The sequence below is a fragment of the Centropristis striata genome, chromosome 1, assembly GCF_030273125.1.
Source record: "Centropristis striata isolate RG_2023a ecotype Rhode Island chromosome 1, C.striata_1.0, whole genome shotgun sequence".
NCBI lineage: Eukaryota > Metazoa > Chordata > Actinopteri > Perciformes > Serranidae > Centropristis > Centropristis striata.
Window position 1 is genome coordinate 18,897,498 of NC_081517.1, and position 14,848 is coordinate 18,912,345.

The 14,848-nt window shown below is 40.5% G+C and overlaps 1 protein-coding gene across 1 annotated transcript in view; it reads left to right on the forward strand.

The window, feature by feature from the left end:
* The window catches only part of LOC131972011 (collagen alpha-1(XI) chain-like), a 41,875-nt gene that overhangs the window by 9,835 nt on the left and 17,192 nt on the right, over positions 1-14,848 (forward strand). Inside the window, exons 2-28 of the mRNA XM_059333727.1 lie at positions 412-579; positions 690-781; positions 1,291-1,412; positions 1,532-1,694; positions 2,796-2,918; positions 4,612-4,731; positions 4,820-4,948; positions 5,075-5,122; positions 6,277-6,318; positions 6,482-6,544; positions 6,635-6,709; positions 7,283-7,366; positions 7,486-7,542; positions 8,006-8,059; positions 8,138-8,191; positions 8,327-8,380; positions 8,461-8,514; positions 9,628-9,681; positions 9,769-9,813; positions 11,246-11,299; positions 12,177-12,221; positions 12,305-12,358; positions 12,441-12,485; positions 12,562-12,615; positions 12,741-12,785; positions 14,270-14,323; positions 14,726-14,770. Of these exons, the coding sequence (XP_059189710.1) occupies positions 412-579; positions 690-781; positions 1,291-1,412; positions 1,532-1,694; positions 2,796-2,918; positions 4,612-4,731; positions 4,820-4,948; positions 5,075-5,122; positions 6,277-6,318; positions 6,482-6,544; positions 6,635-6,709; positions 7,283-7,366; positions 7,486-7,542; positions 8,006-8,059; positions 8,138-8,191; positions 8,327-8,380; positions 8,461-8,514; positions 9,628-9,681; positions 9,769-9,813; positions 11,246-11,299; positions 12,177-12,221; positions 12,305-12,358; positions 12,441-12,485; positions 12,562-12,615; positions 12,741-12,785; positions 14,270-14,323; positions 14,726-14,770 (1,997 nt within the window). The remainder of the gene's footprint in view (positions 1-411; positions 580-689; positions 782-1,290; positions 1,413-1,531; positions 1,695-2,795; positions 2,919-4,611; positions 4,732-4,819; positions 4,949-5,074; positions 5,123-6,276; positions 6,319-6,481; positions 6,545-6,634; positions 6,710-7,282; positions 7,367-7,485; positions 7,543-8,005; positions 8,060-8,137; positions 8,192-8,326; positions 8,381-8,460; positions 8,515-9,627; positions 9,682-9,768; positions 9,814-11,245; positions 11,300-12,176; positions 12,222-12,304; positions 12,359-12,440; positions 12,486-12,561; positions 12,616-12,740; positions 12,786-14,269; positions 14,324-14,725; positions 14,771-14,848) is intronic.

Here is a 14,848-nt window from a genome sequence, read left to right on the forward strand (position 1 = left end):
GTACTCACTTAGGACTGTATCTATAGGTGTTGGTGAGTCGCTCAGATATGATTAATTTCTCTTCTCTGATTTTTTATTAACGCAGCAGCACAGTATTACCAATGAGGCATAGAAGTGTTGAGTTGAAGGATGTTTCTGTATAACAAGAACAAATACAAAGGTGTCATATTATAATGAGAATTCAAGTTACCACACATGAGAACTTGTGTTGAATTTCTGCCACTTGAGAGTAAATCACTGCTTGCCAATGCATGATTCTGCATAGACCTCTGCAGATCAATATCAAGTCCAAAAGGGCACTAAATAAAGCTTTTTTCTTTCAGTAGCTTAAACATTTAATGAAGTGCTCTGTGCAACAGCAGATCGAACCCACCAATCCTCTGAGCCATACTGTTTCTTGTCTCTTTGCAGCCAATCCTATTGATGTCCTGAAGGTCCTAGAGCTTTCAGAGGACATGGAGGGAGTGTCGTTGGAGTCAGGACTGTGCACCAGCAGGCAGGGCGGAGAGGAGACGGACCTCTCTTATAAAATCGACAGAAAGATTCAACTGAGCGCCCCCACCAATCAACTTTTCCCTGGTACATTTTTATATAACTGTGTAATGTAACTTTTGATGGAGTAAAAATGTGTATAAATTAATTTGTCATTTATTTATTGTGTGGTTTTTATTGTGTGCATTTCCTTCCAGATTCAATATTCCCTATGAACTTCTCAGTGATGACAACAGTCAAAGCTGTGAAAGGATCACAGGTCTTTCTCCTTTCCCTGTACGACTCACAGGTACGTATCAAATATATGCTATATCAGGATGAGGGAACTTACTTTTCTTCTTTCTGTCACGTGGCATGTTCTCTGTTTTGAGGAACATTGTCTAAAAAAGGGAACCTTTTCTTTAATCAGAAAATTCAGTAAATGTATGCTCGACCTTGAGTAAAACACTTAATCTCTCCCAACAACTCCACTCTGCAGAACTTTTACTGGGATCCACATCACAGATTGATCTCCAAATTCAAATATACTTTGCAAGTTTTGCTAAATTAGGTTAAATATTTTGCAAAAAAGTTGGTTAAAATGATCATTTGAATACCCTTCGAGTGCGTTTCCCGTGGTCTAGATGAGCAGTTCTTTGTTGGTTGTTAAAAGGCGTGTATACAGTTTATCCTGATGTGTGAGACAACAGCTTTTGTCAGTCTTTTGTCTGCAAAATGTCTTGCCTCCTGTCCCATACCACTAAACTGACATGAAAACTTTTCCATTTTCCCATTATCATTTTATCCAATGTCTCTCAGGGCACACAGCAGCTGGGTCTGGAGATCGGCCGTTCTCCTGTCTTCCTGTATGAGAACCATGAGGGTCAACCCCCTCCAGAACTTTACCCCACCTTTAGAAAGATCAACCTGGCTGATGGCAAGTGGGTAACGCACACACGCACAACAGCACCAAATTCTGGCACAAACTTCAGACACAAAACCTTCTTGTAAAATAACTGATGGACAATAAGTGGATTCCTTCTTCTCTCCTTTCTGCCAGGTGGCACAGAGTAGCTTACAGCGTGGAGGGCCAGTCAGTGACTCTCTACCTGGACTGTGTCAGACTGGACACCCTGGACCTGCCCAGAGGTTACGACCCCCATGTCAGCACCGAGGGAGTCACTGTGTTTGGAACACGACTGCTGGATGAAGACGTGTTTGAGGTCTGTGAGATCTACCATGTTTTAATTTGCGTGTTATGTAATAAGACATAAAGAATAAGATGACACTGTCAAATGCTTGTTGAAGTGTAGACTCATTTAGCTTTGATTTAAAAAAATAAAAAAATATGTGGCCAGTTTTACAGGAAATGAAACACACAATAAGTTTCTTGTGTGTGGTGAGGAAGTGTCTCTGCTTGTTCCTGCTTGTTAAATTTATCCATCAAATGATGACAAATGAATAATAAACATAAAGGCCTGTCTCCTCTTACTGCCCTCCAGTGGCTGTGAGGGTGCACTGCACATCTGCTCCAAACCATGAGGGCTTCAAATTTACAGAGCTGCAGCTGTTGATGTATGCAGAGCTCAAAGTTATGGCAGATAATTGGGCTTAAAGATACTCTATATTTTGAGCTATTCCCCCAGCTCATCAGTAGTTAATGCAGGATTTAACACAGTCATGGTTAATTGATCACAATAAGCACTGGAAAAACAAAATATTCAAATCTGTAGCTGTGTAAAACCTTTGTAGACTTTTATGACTTCTGTTTCTGTTGTCCTCAGCAGTGTGAGGTCATTTTGACAGATCCCAAGCGTGAACTTTGACCCTTTTTTTTAATGCAATGTCAGGTGGTCCATCTGTTTAACTGAACCATTCTCAGCCCATGTTTGGCTTGGACTCCCTTCCATGTGTGTGGATGTGTGAAACAGAGCAGGAGGGAGAAAGAGCTTGTGTGTGTGTGTGTGTGTGTGTGTGTGTGTGTGTGTGTGTGTGTGTGTGTGTGTGTGTGTGTGTGTGTGTGTGTGTGTGTGTGTGTGTGTGTGTGTGTGTATGTGTGTGTGTGTGTGTGCTGGCACCATTTGAGACTGAAGCTCTGGAGACGATTAACTGCGGAGCGATGATAAAAGCTGCCCGTTAAGTCACTTTGATCAGACTAAATGAACACATACAGTCAAAGATACATTGGAAACAGAGACTTAAGACATGTCAGTTATTAAGACATGTCAGTAATTAAAGACATATTGTACAGTGAGGATAAATGACATCACAGTGCATTGTTAATGTGATTTCGTTAATGAAGAGTGTGTGTTATTTCGACACAGGGAGACATCCAGCAGCTGCTGATCGTCGATGACCCCCGAGCAGCAGAGACCTACTGTCAGGACTACATCCCAGACTGTGACGCTGCATTGCCTTACAACAGCATATTGGTAGAGGCCGAGGAGGTAAGCCCTCTCCTCACAGCCAATCACAGAAGCCAGAGAGAGAGTAGAAAGAGTTGAAACACATGTCAGCATGAACACACAGAAACCGAGACTCCAATAAGTCTTTGAGTCTACCTTGGCCATTCCACACATAACACACGCTGTGAGGCATCTCAGGTGTTGAATGTTGTAAATTCAGGCCGTCGTTTGAAAGCAAAAGAGCCCCCCAGGTTTCATTTGCAAGAAGAGAAACTATTACAGGTATTTATGGACAGTTTGAAGGCAGATATGACAAGAAGATGAATGCTTTAATTATTTTCACACAAGAAAATCACCTGGGTAGCACAAGTTAAAGCTCAGGTAGGGCATCATCAGGTAAAAAAATCCCATTAACCTTTCAACATATTGTAGTTCAAGTAATTTGAAAGAAAAATAGACTTCTACTACTCCTCGGGAGACTTTGGACAGTCTCAGGTTATGTCATAGAGATGAGGCTGTTCTACAAATGCAGATCTGAGCGTACGTCCCTTCAGAAGGTAAAAGCCTAATTAAATGGAAGGCAATCAAGCAGGAGAAGTTGCTATTCAAGCATTGGCAACACCTGCTTACACTGCAAAGAAACCCAAAAAGGAAGAAGGATTTTCAGATGGATTAAAAGAGAGTTTTACAAATTAACGTAATAAAACGTGTCAGTAAATAAACATTTTCTCTCCATCTCTGAAACACTTCACCTGGAACAGGCCCACAAGTTTGCAAAGAAACAGGACAGTAATTCTCATAAAATTGGTGCTATATAACAGCATCAGGATCAAAATCACGTTTTGTATAATTACAATGAGTTAAAATTCTGGTGTTTTTTTCATTTGCCTTTTCCACAAACTGCATTGTAAAAACATCATTGTGGCTTATGGAGAAAAATTTGCTGCATGGAGAGTGAGCCTGCTACTATTTAGCTCAACACTATTTGGTTGCCATCATACTGTAAATATAAGCCTGTGTGGCTTGTATCAGCATCAAACACAGATATCTCACTACTAGTTCCAGTTTGAGAAGCATCACCCAGCCTCCTCTTTCCTGCACAATACTTAAAGTTTTAGATAAAGTAATAAATCTTAGAAAACCTAGAATCCATTCAGCTCTCTTACTTTCTATATTCCCCTTTATCCTTCACTCTTCATATTACCCAACACGGCTCATGGTTTTCTGATCCAGAATACTTTGCCAAGTTCTTTGTGCCAATGCTCCACACTCCTGGGAAAGGTTTCAAATCCTCTTCCGCTGCTGCTGTTTTATCATCTGGCTTACAGCATAAAACACTCCAGGATTTTCCCGATTCATTGTGTTCAGTTGTTTTATTGTAACACCACCGGAAATGCAATCTGCCAACGGAAAATGTGGAATTTAGATACTCTTGTGTATTCTGATGACACTCCGATAAATCTCTCATGTTTTAAACAGGCTATCCTGAAGGAGCTAAAATAAAAAGACTAAACTGTAGCTGTGCCATGAGGGGGCTGTGCCATGTAATATCTTGGCTGTTTCATAATATCCGTCACATAGCTGAGTATTCAGCCAGACAGGACTACTAAAGCTATCTGATATTTCAATAGGCATCCTAAAGTTGAATGGTTATCCATTTCAGTGCTCTGTTTATGTGTAATATAAAATGTTACATCATTCATCATCTCTATTTTGATCTTTTTATGGCCTTCAGTTGGAAAGAATACCCAAGAAACATGTGGTGGAGGAGTTTGAGGAGTTTGACTATAGTGACTTGTATGAAGACATCTCCGTCTCCACGGTGACAGCAGGTCCTAATGTCACTGAGTATGAGGTGAGACTCTGAGTACGAGCTTGTCTCTCTGTTTCTTTGTGCTTTTATTTCCTTTCAGTCCCTCATTATTTGTCTCTGTGTTGGACAGATCGTAGAGTACGAAGACTACGACAACCAAACAGATTACTACCAGGTGAACGAGTATGAATATGAGGAAGAATACGACGACCGCTACGGACCTGCTGAGAGAGAAAGGGAGTTCTCTCTTAACGCAGAGGTACCATCCAAACTATGATGCACCAATCATTTGTGCATTTATACACAAAGGAGTCCTGTGTAGAGAGTACAAAACTACCCCGCTGTATTGATGTTCCTGTGTCTATTTCCATCTCCCTCTTGTCAGGATTTACCAGAGAAAGGACAGAAAGGAGAGCCAAGCTTTTTGGGTCAGGTGAGGAAAACACAAACATAACTGCAAGGAAGCTTGATATTGTCCTCAAAATGTATCAAAAAGAAAAAAGAAAGGAATTGAAAGGCTTTGGATGTATCATAACCAGCGCTTTTCAGGACTCTGGTTTGTTTTCCCCATTTGTGCGATTCATTTGAGCAGGTGTGAGTAATCACGCTTGTGTGCAGACCAAAACAACCACACCAAGACCTTTAAGAGGAAGTGGTCTTAGTCTGATCCCAAACAAACTCTGGAGCTGTTAGTTAGTGGTGGGAAAGTGATTCTGGCCAACTACCAGCTGAAGAATACAAGTTTGAGCTAATCTACTCCTGTAGCCAGGCATGCTCTGCATTCTAGGATGCAGCAGAGCATTTAAACGATAGCAGCTTGAGTAATAATAATAATTGTCCCGTATTTACTTTCTTGCTCCAACTCCAGACACATCTGACTAATAAGCAGAGTGAAAGTAATTTTGAGTGATGGATTTTGGTTTGCTTGGAGTTCTTTGTGTGAAAACTAACTAAACACTCCTTTAGTGATTTGTTCTTTAATCACATGTTCCCTCATTCTCATCATCTCTGTTTGTTGTCCTGTGCAAGGTTGAGCAGATATTTTCTTATTTGCATGCTTGCTTGTGTCAGGACAAAGGACAATAGTGATGAATCAGGAGATGTTGTGTACTTGTACAACGTTTACACTTCTCAACTTCAGGTATTAGATACAGCTGATGGATGGCTGATATGACGATAAACCATCAAACAATACACAATCTGATATACAATCAGGTCATTTATTTTGCCGTTCCTGTTTATACTGTAGTTACTATCCATTTGATGTCTCTGGTTGTATTAGAACGTTGCTGTAAATAAATTATCAGGATTATTTTACGGCAATATTGGAATTTTCTAGAATTGTTGCATGAATGTACCTTTACTCTTACCCTTAGTTGAAACCTTAAAGGAATAATTTGACATTTTGAGAAATACATTTGTTCAGTTAGCGGATTTTTTAATGAAAGTACTCAGATTTTTCAGGTTTAATTCGCTGAATTAACCAAGTGCTGTCATTCCTGATTTATTACTTATTAAGAGATTTTCTAGATAACTTAAGGATGGAATTTATTGCCCAAAAAATTAATTTCTGTGAAATTTCTGCAGGGAACACAGATTACAGGACCACATGGGCCACCAGGACCTCCAGTGAGTGAATTTTGCTGCATGAAGTTAAACTTAAAACACTGTTTTCCATGTTTGATAGGCGGACACAAGTGCATCTGCAGTGGCCTTTAATATGGAAATTTAAGCTTGCAATTAAATGTACAATAATGTATGTGATTTCAGCTGAGTGTTTTTGTCGTTGCAGGGAGAGCCAGGGCCCTCTGGAGTCACAGGACCAGTAGGACCTCGAGGAGACCCCGGGGAGCTGGTGAGGACTGTCCTCTCTTTGTTATGTGTGTGACTGCGTCCACCACATGTTGCTGTCTCTCCATAACTGTCCTCCTCTGCCTCCTCTCAGGGCCCTCCAGGGCGGCCAGGCCTTAATGGAGCTGACGGGATACCCGGCCCTCCAGGAAACATCATGCTCATACCGGTAACATGACGATACTTCTGTGCTGCCCGAGGCCTTACAAGCTGCAGTGATGTTGCTAAGGCAGTTATTTGGTCCTGTTAACCCTTAACGGAGCCCTCGAGGCAAATGGGAATGTTTGAAAGTCGTAACTAAGAAATGGGCTGCCTCGGGATTGTTACATCACCTGGCTCTCATGTAACTTCCCAGTGTTCAACCAAAAAAACAATTTGGCTTTTCAATGTGTGATTGGATATGTTAGTGTGGTCAAAATGTGGTCACTTAACTGATCTTATAAACTCAGTTGGGTGTTTTTTTATGGCTGACATCTGTGAGGGACATAACATGTGATTCAGATCATTTTCATTCTTATCAAACTATTTAGAAACCCCTCTGCCCTGTATGGAACAGCTGCATGTCATGTTCCTCCATTAAGTTATTCAGATTTTCCTTTAATCTCACCTTCCTGCACTTTTTTAATGCAACATTTGGATAGCAATATCACCACTGGCCACTGGGTGGAGTATTGAGATGACTTAAAAGCAGTTTGTGTGCTTACACGTGTATGTGTGTGTGTGCATGTGTGTGTGAATGCAGTTCCAGTCAGGTGGTGATCCAAAGACAGGTACTGTGGTTTCTGCACAGGAGGCTCAGGCTCAGGCCATCCTGCAGCAGACCAAGGTACATTACTCATGAAATAATACTGTTGCATGTCAAACACTCACAGAGCTGATATAGAATTACTGCAGTGTGTGTTCCACTGTCTGACTCTTTCTTCTTTCTCCTTCTTGCTATTTTAGCTGGCTATGAAGGGACCTCCAGGGCCGCTCGGCCTCAGGGGAAGACCTGGACCACTGGTGAGTGAGAGATATCCACTGTTTGATTTTCTCCTGAATCAGAAGATGGGGAGGTGCAGGTAAAGGATGAATAATCTGTTTAAGAATGGATTGCGGGATTTATTTTCCTTCACTATTAAAAGTGTAGTATGTGATTCTAGAGAGAGGGGCAGAACACTGACCCAAACTGTATTTGACAACCTGGGAAATGAGAGTCAGCAATCAGATATCTTTCTCCAGAATCACATACTGCACTTTTAAATACAATAAAGCAACACAGCTTTTGGTTCATTCTAGACTCCTGTTTGCTGGAAAAATATACTATGTAGATATACTACAAGATATAACAAGATACAATACATACAGTCATACAATACAATACATATATACACACACACAGACTAACACACTTGTGCAGACGATGGATGGCAAAACAGACTTGTTCGGACAACTAAATGTTTTCAAAACTTTTTTTTTTTACCAGGGTGCACCAGGTCCCTCTGGGCTGAAAGGGTCCAGCGGAGAGAATGGGCCGATGGTGAGTTAGCTGGTTGTCACAGGAACACAATTAGCACCTCACTCCTTTAGTATAACACTCTTTCACCTTTTACCTTAGGGTCCTCCAGGACAGACGGGCATTGCAGGCCAGAACGGACGAATTGGGAAAAGGGTAAGACTATTTCCTGCAGTCTTTTCTCAATAACTGCAATCTTCTGTTGACTTATTCTCTCCCACAGAATGACCATTTAATAGTCTCAGTATCGTATTTACGATATGTCAGTAAGGACTGTAACGTGTTTTTTAGGGTCGTGGGGGTTCAGATGGCGGCCGTGGTGCGATAGGAGAAACTGGAGCAAAGGTGAAGAAGAACCGATGTCTGTTCGCTTACTATCTGCTCTGTCTTCTTGAAATATGAACTAATCTGTTTCTTTTTCTCAGGGGGACAGAGGGTTTGATGGCCTACCAGGTCTTCCTGGAAATAAAGGACATAAAGTAAGTAATCTGGCTGGGTGCCATTTCCCTCGGCTGCACCCAAACTACAGAACTTTCCTCTTACGTACTGGACTCCATTACAGCATTTAAAGGTGCTATTAAAATCCATCCTTTTAAACTACCTTACTAGCTGTAACAACAGCATCTTATTTTATACAGATTTTTGTTGTATGTTATGTTATGTTTTGATGCAGGGTGACCTTGAGTGCCATGAAAGACACCATTAAATAGAGTTTACTCTTCTTCCTCTTCTTTTTCTTGTTAGTCTTGTTCTTCATATTATTATTGTTTGGATGAGTGGTTTTAAGATTAAGATTAAGATTCCCTTATTAGTCCCACAATGGGGACATTCAACTCTCCATTTAACCCATCCTTTTTACACAAGGCTGAACACGCCATGCTAAGGAGAAGTGGGCAGCACATTTCTGTGTGCCCAGGGAGCTGTGGGGGGTTAGATCAGTAGTTCTCAACCTTTTTGAGCCACGACCCCCAATTTAACATGCATGTTGTCCGCGACCCCCGCTCACTGAACAGAATCTCACACACACAGTTCAGATCACCCAAAAAACAAACAAAATGACCACAAAATGACTAAAAAGACACAAAATGACCAAAAAAAGGAAACAAAATGACCAAAAAAGACACAAAATGACCAAAAAAATACACAAAATGACCAAAAACGATACAAAATGACACAGAAAAGAAACAAAATGACCAAAAAAAGACAAAATGACTAAAAAAAGACACAAAATGACTAAGAAAAGACACAAAATGACCAAAAAAAGACATAAATTGACCACAAAATGATCAAAAAAGACACAAATTGACCACAAAATGATCAAAAAAGACAGAAAATTACCAAAAAGGAGACGCAAAATGACCAAAAAAATCCCAGAAATGACCAAAAAAAGACATGAAATTACCAAAAAGACTATAACACATGAACACTTTAATAAAGTGGAGACAGAGCTGACTTCCAAAATGATTTGGCGACCCCCAGAAATCATCTCACGACCCCAATTGGGGTCCCGACCCCAAGGTTGAGAATAGCTGGGTTAGATTAAGCAGATCTTTTATAATCCTGATCATCAACATTCATGTGTGTTTTCTCAGGGGGACAGGGGAAAGCCGGGCCCTGTAGGTACTTCTGGAGAGCCAGGAGAAAAGGTGAGAGGTCATTGTGGTTGTGCATATTAAAGTTTATGCAGGTTTTGTTTGTACAAGATGGATTAATGTTTGTGGTTTTTTTCACAGGGCTCTGAGGGGCCACCTGGGCCAAGAGGACAACCAGGTGATGCTGTAAGTGTTAATACACAACCAAAAAAACACACACATACTATGAATGACTCAATTGATTCCACTCTAGTTTTATTTAATGTAGCATTAGTAGAAAAACACTATCACAAACATATTTAATTGTCTTTGCCAGTGCCAGGCATACTACAGGATCCATCAGCCTAATATCTTGTGCACATTTATGACTGGATGCTCAACGGCCTCTCATGGTTGTGGTGATTCACAGTTTTTGAAAAATCAATTTTATTGACTGTTTTATATTGTCATTCACTGCTGACTCCTCAACCTCAACCCCAACCAGCCAGATTGACATCAACAGAATAGTTTGGTCTAATTTTTAGCTGAAGCATCTGTAGATTGATACTATACCAGATATGGTGTGATCCACTAAAGTTAGACATGATACAAGATAAATAAATCCCTATTTTTGTCATCTTTCCACCCCTCTCTACTGTAACAGAGCCAGGAGATGTTATTCCTTTTCCCAAATGTTTCACACCTAGTCCTGCTCTATTGTCTACTCTCTCTGGAACTCTCTCTCACAAAGCATTTGTGACATTACCTCTCTCTCCACCTTCAAATCACAGCTCCAGACTCACTTGTTTAGATTAGCCTTTTCTGTTTGACCTTGCCATCCTCATTGTTGTCTTTATGTAGCTGATTGTGTTCTTGTTTTTATCTAGTGTTTTTTGCTGTGTTTGTAAGGTGACCTTGAGTGACATGAAAGGCGCCCATAAATAAAATGTATTATTATTATTATTATTATTATTATTACTGTGCTGTGTTTGGCTGGTATTAACACTAACCTTGACCGCTTTGCCCCTAACCCTAATTATGTCTTATCTCAACGTTTCAACATGATGAGTACGAGCTAATCACAGCGCAGGAGGGCGGGACTGTAACAGAACATTTTTGAGAAAAGGAATATTACAGCCGGCAGGGACAGTTGAGTGGAATTCAACTCTTCTTTGTTTGGAGGGAGAGAGAGACACACCTGGCAGAGTTCATCTACCACACAGATACACACCACACACAATGTCTATATATACAAATAAGGACCCTCATTTATGTGCATTCCCTACCTACATGCCAAACCCCAACTCTTACCCATAATTTAAATCTATTTGATTGTACACAAATAGACACACATGCTCTGTACTTCTATATTTACATATTAACATAAAACATTCCCTCATCTCTTACCTTAACCCTAAAACCAGATATTGATCCTTAAACAGCTTGTTGAAGAAGTGAAGATCAGCCAAAGTGTTTTTTCCAAATATATCCTCACTCTTAAGATCTTATATTCATGTTGGTCCTCAGAAAAATAGAAGTATAAGGACACACACACCCAATGACATGCAAATATGTCTTATTATAATATAATAATCATTAACTATAATGATATTTTATTATATATAACTGTGTATTTCAGGGTTCCAGAGGTCTGAATGGCAACAGAGGTCGTCCTGGTCCCCCAGGCCAGCCTGTGAGTGTGAAATTTACATTACTTTTTTCATAAACAAACACACATGCACACACACACACACACACATTTATCTCTCCCCTTGACAACATTAAAAGACATACAATACCACTAATTATCCTGCTGTCTCGTCTCTGTGTTTATCCATGCAGCTAAAATGCAGCTCCCCTCACCACCAACATAAATCCAGCTGTGGTGTCACTATCACATGACGCCACACGATCATGCCTAATCACGTCATGTTACTGTGGTTCCCCATTTGTTAACATGATGTTATGTAATTCTTATCTCATCTGATAAAATGACTACCTCTCTGCCAAATACAACATCACAGACACCCCAAGCTGTTTTTTTTTCTTTCTAATTTTCATTTATGGAAACGCAAGTTTGCACTTGTAACAATCTAATAGCACTCAGAGGAAGCACTTTTAAATTCGTATAAAAAACACATTTGTGCTCAGTGTTGATTAATTAAGCATTGGGGGCCTCAAGCAAGGACATGGTGCAGCCAAAACCAACAGGGTGGCTGATAAGTTTTAGTTTCATTTAGTTGTTGACCCAGGAGGCTTACATAACACGCCTCAGGAAAATTACTGTTAAAGATACACAGCAATGCTGCCGCCTTATATATTTTTGTCAGACTGTAAAATAAAGTATTTGATAGAAATAGAGGGTACAGCCAGGAAATACATCCAATACAGGGGAATTATCACTTGCAGTGTAAAGTTGGCAGCTCACAGTCTGCTTTTTCAAAACCACACGTTTTCTCCAGCGTCCTATTATTCTGCAGTGTTTTGATACGGAGGCCACATGAGTGAATTCAAGGACGCAGAAGAAAAAACGAGTCCTTTCCAGTAACTCTTCCTTTCTCTCCTCACAGGGCATTCGAGGAATTGACGGAGTTCAAGGTTCAAAAGGAAACATAGTGAGTAGAATATAGGTCGTAGTCAAGACAGCAGAGCCTTATAACAAATAACCTCCATCATGTCATTCTTTGTTTGTTAACAGGGATCCTCAGGAGACGTCGGAGCACCTGGACAGCAAGGCAACCCTGGCATTGTGGTAGGAGCAGAGAACAGATACTCACAAAAACAACTCAATTGCAAATACATACACAAACACTAATGTTTAATCTGTGCTGCAGGGTTTTCCTGGTCCTCAGGGGTTAGTAGGGCTGCCAGGAGACAAGGTAAGACACTTTTTTTTTTTTTTTTTCTCATTGGGGTGAAGGAGTTATGACTTATTGACTAATCTTTGTTTTGTAGGGGCCTCAAGGGAAGAAAGGGATGCAGGGCTTACCTGGAAACGACGGGCCAGCGGTAAGTACAAGCATTTTCTTGCCTCATGTGCGTCTTATTGACACAATGCATTCCCTAGGCTCTAATCCTAACCTTAACATCACAACCGCATGCCTACAGATATAAACATGTCCTCTTGTCTTTAGGGTCACCCCGGAAGAGAAGGCACTCCAGGTGAAAAAGGACTGCCGGTAAGTCTCTTGTATGGATGTGTCTGTGTTTGTGTGTAATGCATGTTGTGTCGATGTTGCCACAGTTTACGAGACGGATCACACAAACGAGATATATCGTGCTAATTAAGCTGCGCTTCGACCAAAAAGTTCCTGGTCATATTAGTCCTGGGGATATTTTTCAAGGAAGTAAAAGGTTCATTTGGTCCTGCATATTTATTGCAGTCTAAAGATCTGTGAAGATTAGGCAAATTAGTCAGGGGACTTATGAAAAAGCAAGTTAAGTTGTGTCTCACTGACATTTACACCTAGATATAACTTATATATAACTGTTGTGGGCTACATAGTGTTGTAGTTGTTGGCACTCACAACCAGCCTGTGGCTCTTCTGTGTGGAGTTTGCATGTTCTCCCTGTGTCAGCGTGGGTTCTCACCGGGTACTCCGGCCTCCTCCCACAGTCTAAAAAACATGCACTTAGGTTTAATTGGTGACTTTAAAATGCCCGTAGGTGTGAATGAGAGCGTGATTGTCTGTAACCATATGTCAGCCCTGCGACAGTCTAGTGACCTGTCCAGGGTGTACCCCGCCTCAATGTCAGCTGGGATCAGCTCCAGTCCCCTGCGACCCAAGTACAGATAAGCTTTTAGGAGAATTCACTGGCTCTCTCTTGTCTTTTTTAAAAAACCTCAGGAGACCTAGAGCCAATCATAACTCTTAATCAGATCAAACAGAGAAAAGAACAAAGCAGTACACAAGTTAAAGTAGCTGTGCTGAGTGTGTGCAGCAACGGTCATCCATGCAAGATCCACCCTGAAAATGTTTCTACTTTTAAAAAATACTGCTCCCTGAACAGGGACTGTTTGGGGGTAAAATGTCCATAGAACATCCTGTGGTAAAAATGCAGTTAGTTCCTCAAAAAGTTTCTAGTTCCTGAGCAAAGTTCCTGGGGTGGAAAAGGGACTTCAGTGAGTTTTAGAGGAACTGTTGGGCACTTTTTGTAACTTAGTTCACACACAGTCAAGCTGGCTGTTTCCCCTGTTGTTTGTGCACAGAGAAGGCAGCAGCACACTACGTATTCAGTACTCGGTCTCTAACCTATTCAATAATTAACACATGAATTAATACTACTGAGCAGCTATTTTATTCTTAAAAAAGTACATTTCAGTCAGGCTTATAAAACCCTGGTTGTCCTAACCCAGACACAATTTCTCAAGCAATGCATGAACAACTAAAGCAAACAGGACTTAAAGTTTCCAATAGAGCTTATCGACTTCAGACTTGCAGGCACTTATTCCACATAACTGCTGCTGAATATACAAACGCGTCCTTTCCCGTACAGGGATCAGTGGAGCTTACTTTAGTGAAATAACTGTAGACATCTCTAACCTGAGGAATAATAATTACATAGATGTCAGAGTTGTTTCAATTTTCTCATCTAGGAAACTAATAAGTATGGTTCCCAAGATGTCAAACTATTCCTTCAATGTGTGTGTGTCCATTTTTAGGGCCCTGCAGGAGTACAGGGGCCTGTTGGATACCCTGGACAGCGAGGAGTCAAGGTAGTACATGCACACATGAAATATACCTGCTGTAAAACACAATACCTATCATCTGGCTTTATCTTCGCCTAATGAATTTCATGATCCTCTGTTGGTAAAGATCTTTTGAAACCCTACTTTATAATTTAAATAAGAAACGCAGTTATTCATCTAAAATAAGGCTGTATTTTGTAGTTTTAGAGGTTTTTTTAAAGATCAAGAGCTAGATCTTCTAGCCAAAAAAAAGGAACAGATTATGGTTTTCACTGCTGACAATCAGGTTTAAAGGCAAAGTCTGCTCACAATTTAATATTCTTGCCACCACATAAAGGTGTCCTTGACAGCCAGTGATATTATATCATAATTTCATGATATCTAGTTTCTTGTTGACTTCACATTTGTTTTTTTCCTCCTGTTTGACAGGGAGCAGATGGAGTTAGAGGATTAAAGGGAAGCAAAGGCGAAAAGGTGAGAGAAACAGAAAAGTAGTCCATACTGTGCCCATTCAGGATGTTTTGTTGTGTGAGAAAATATCATATCATCCAA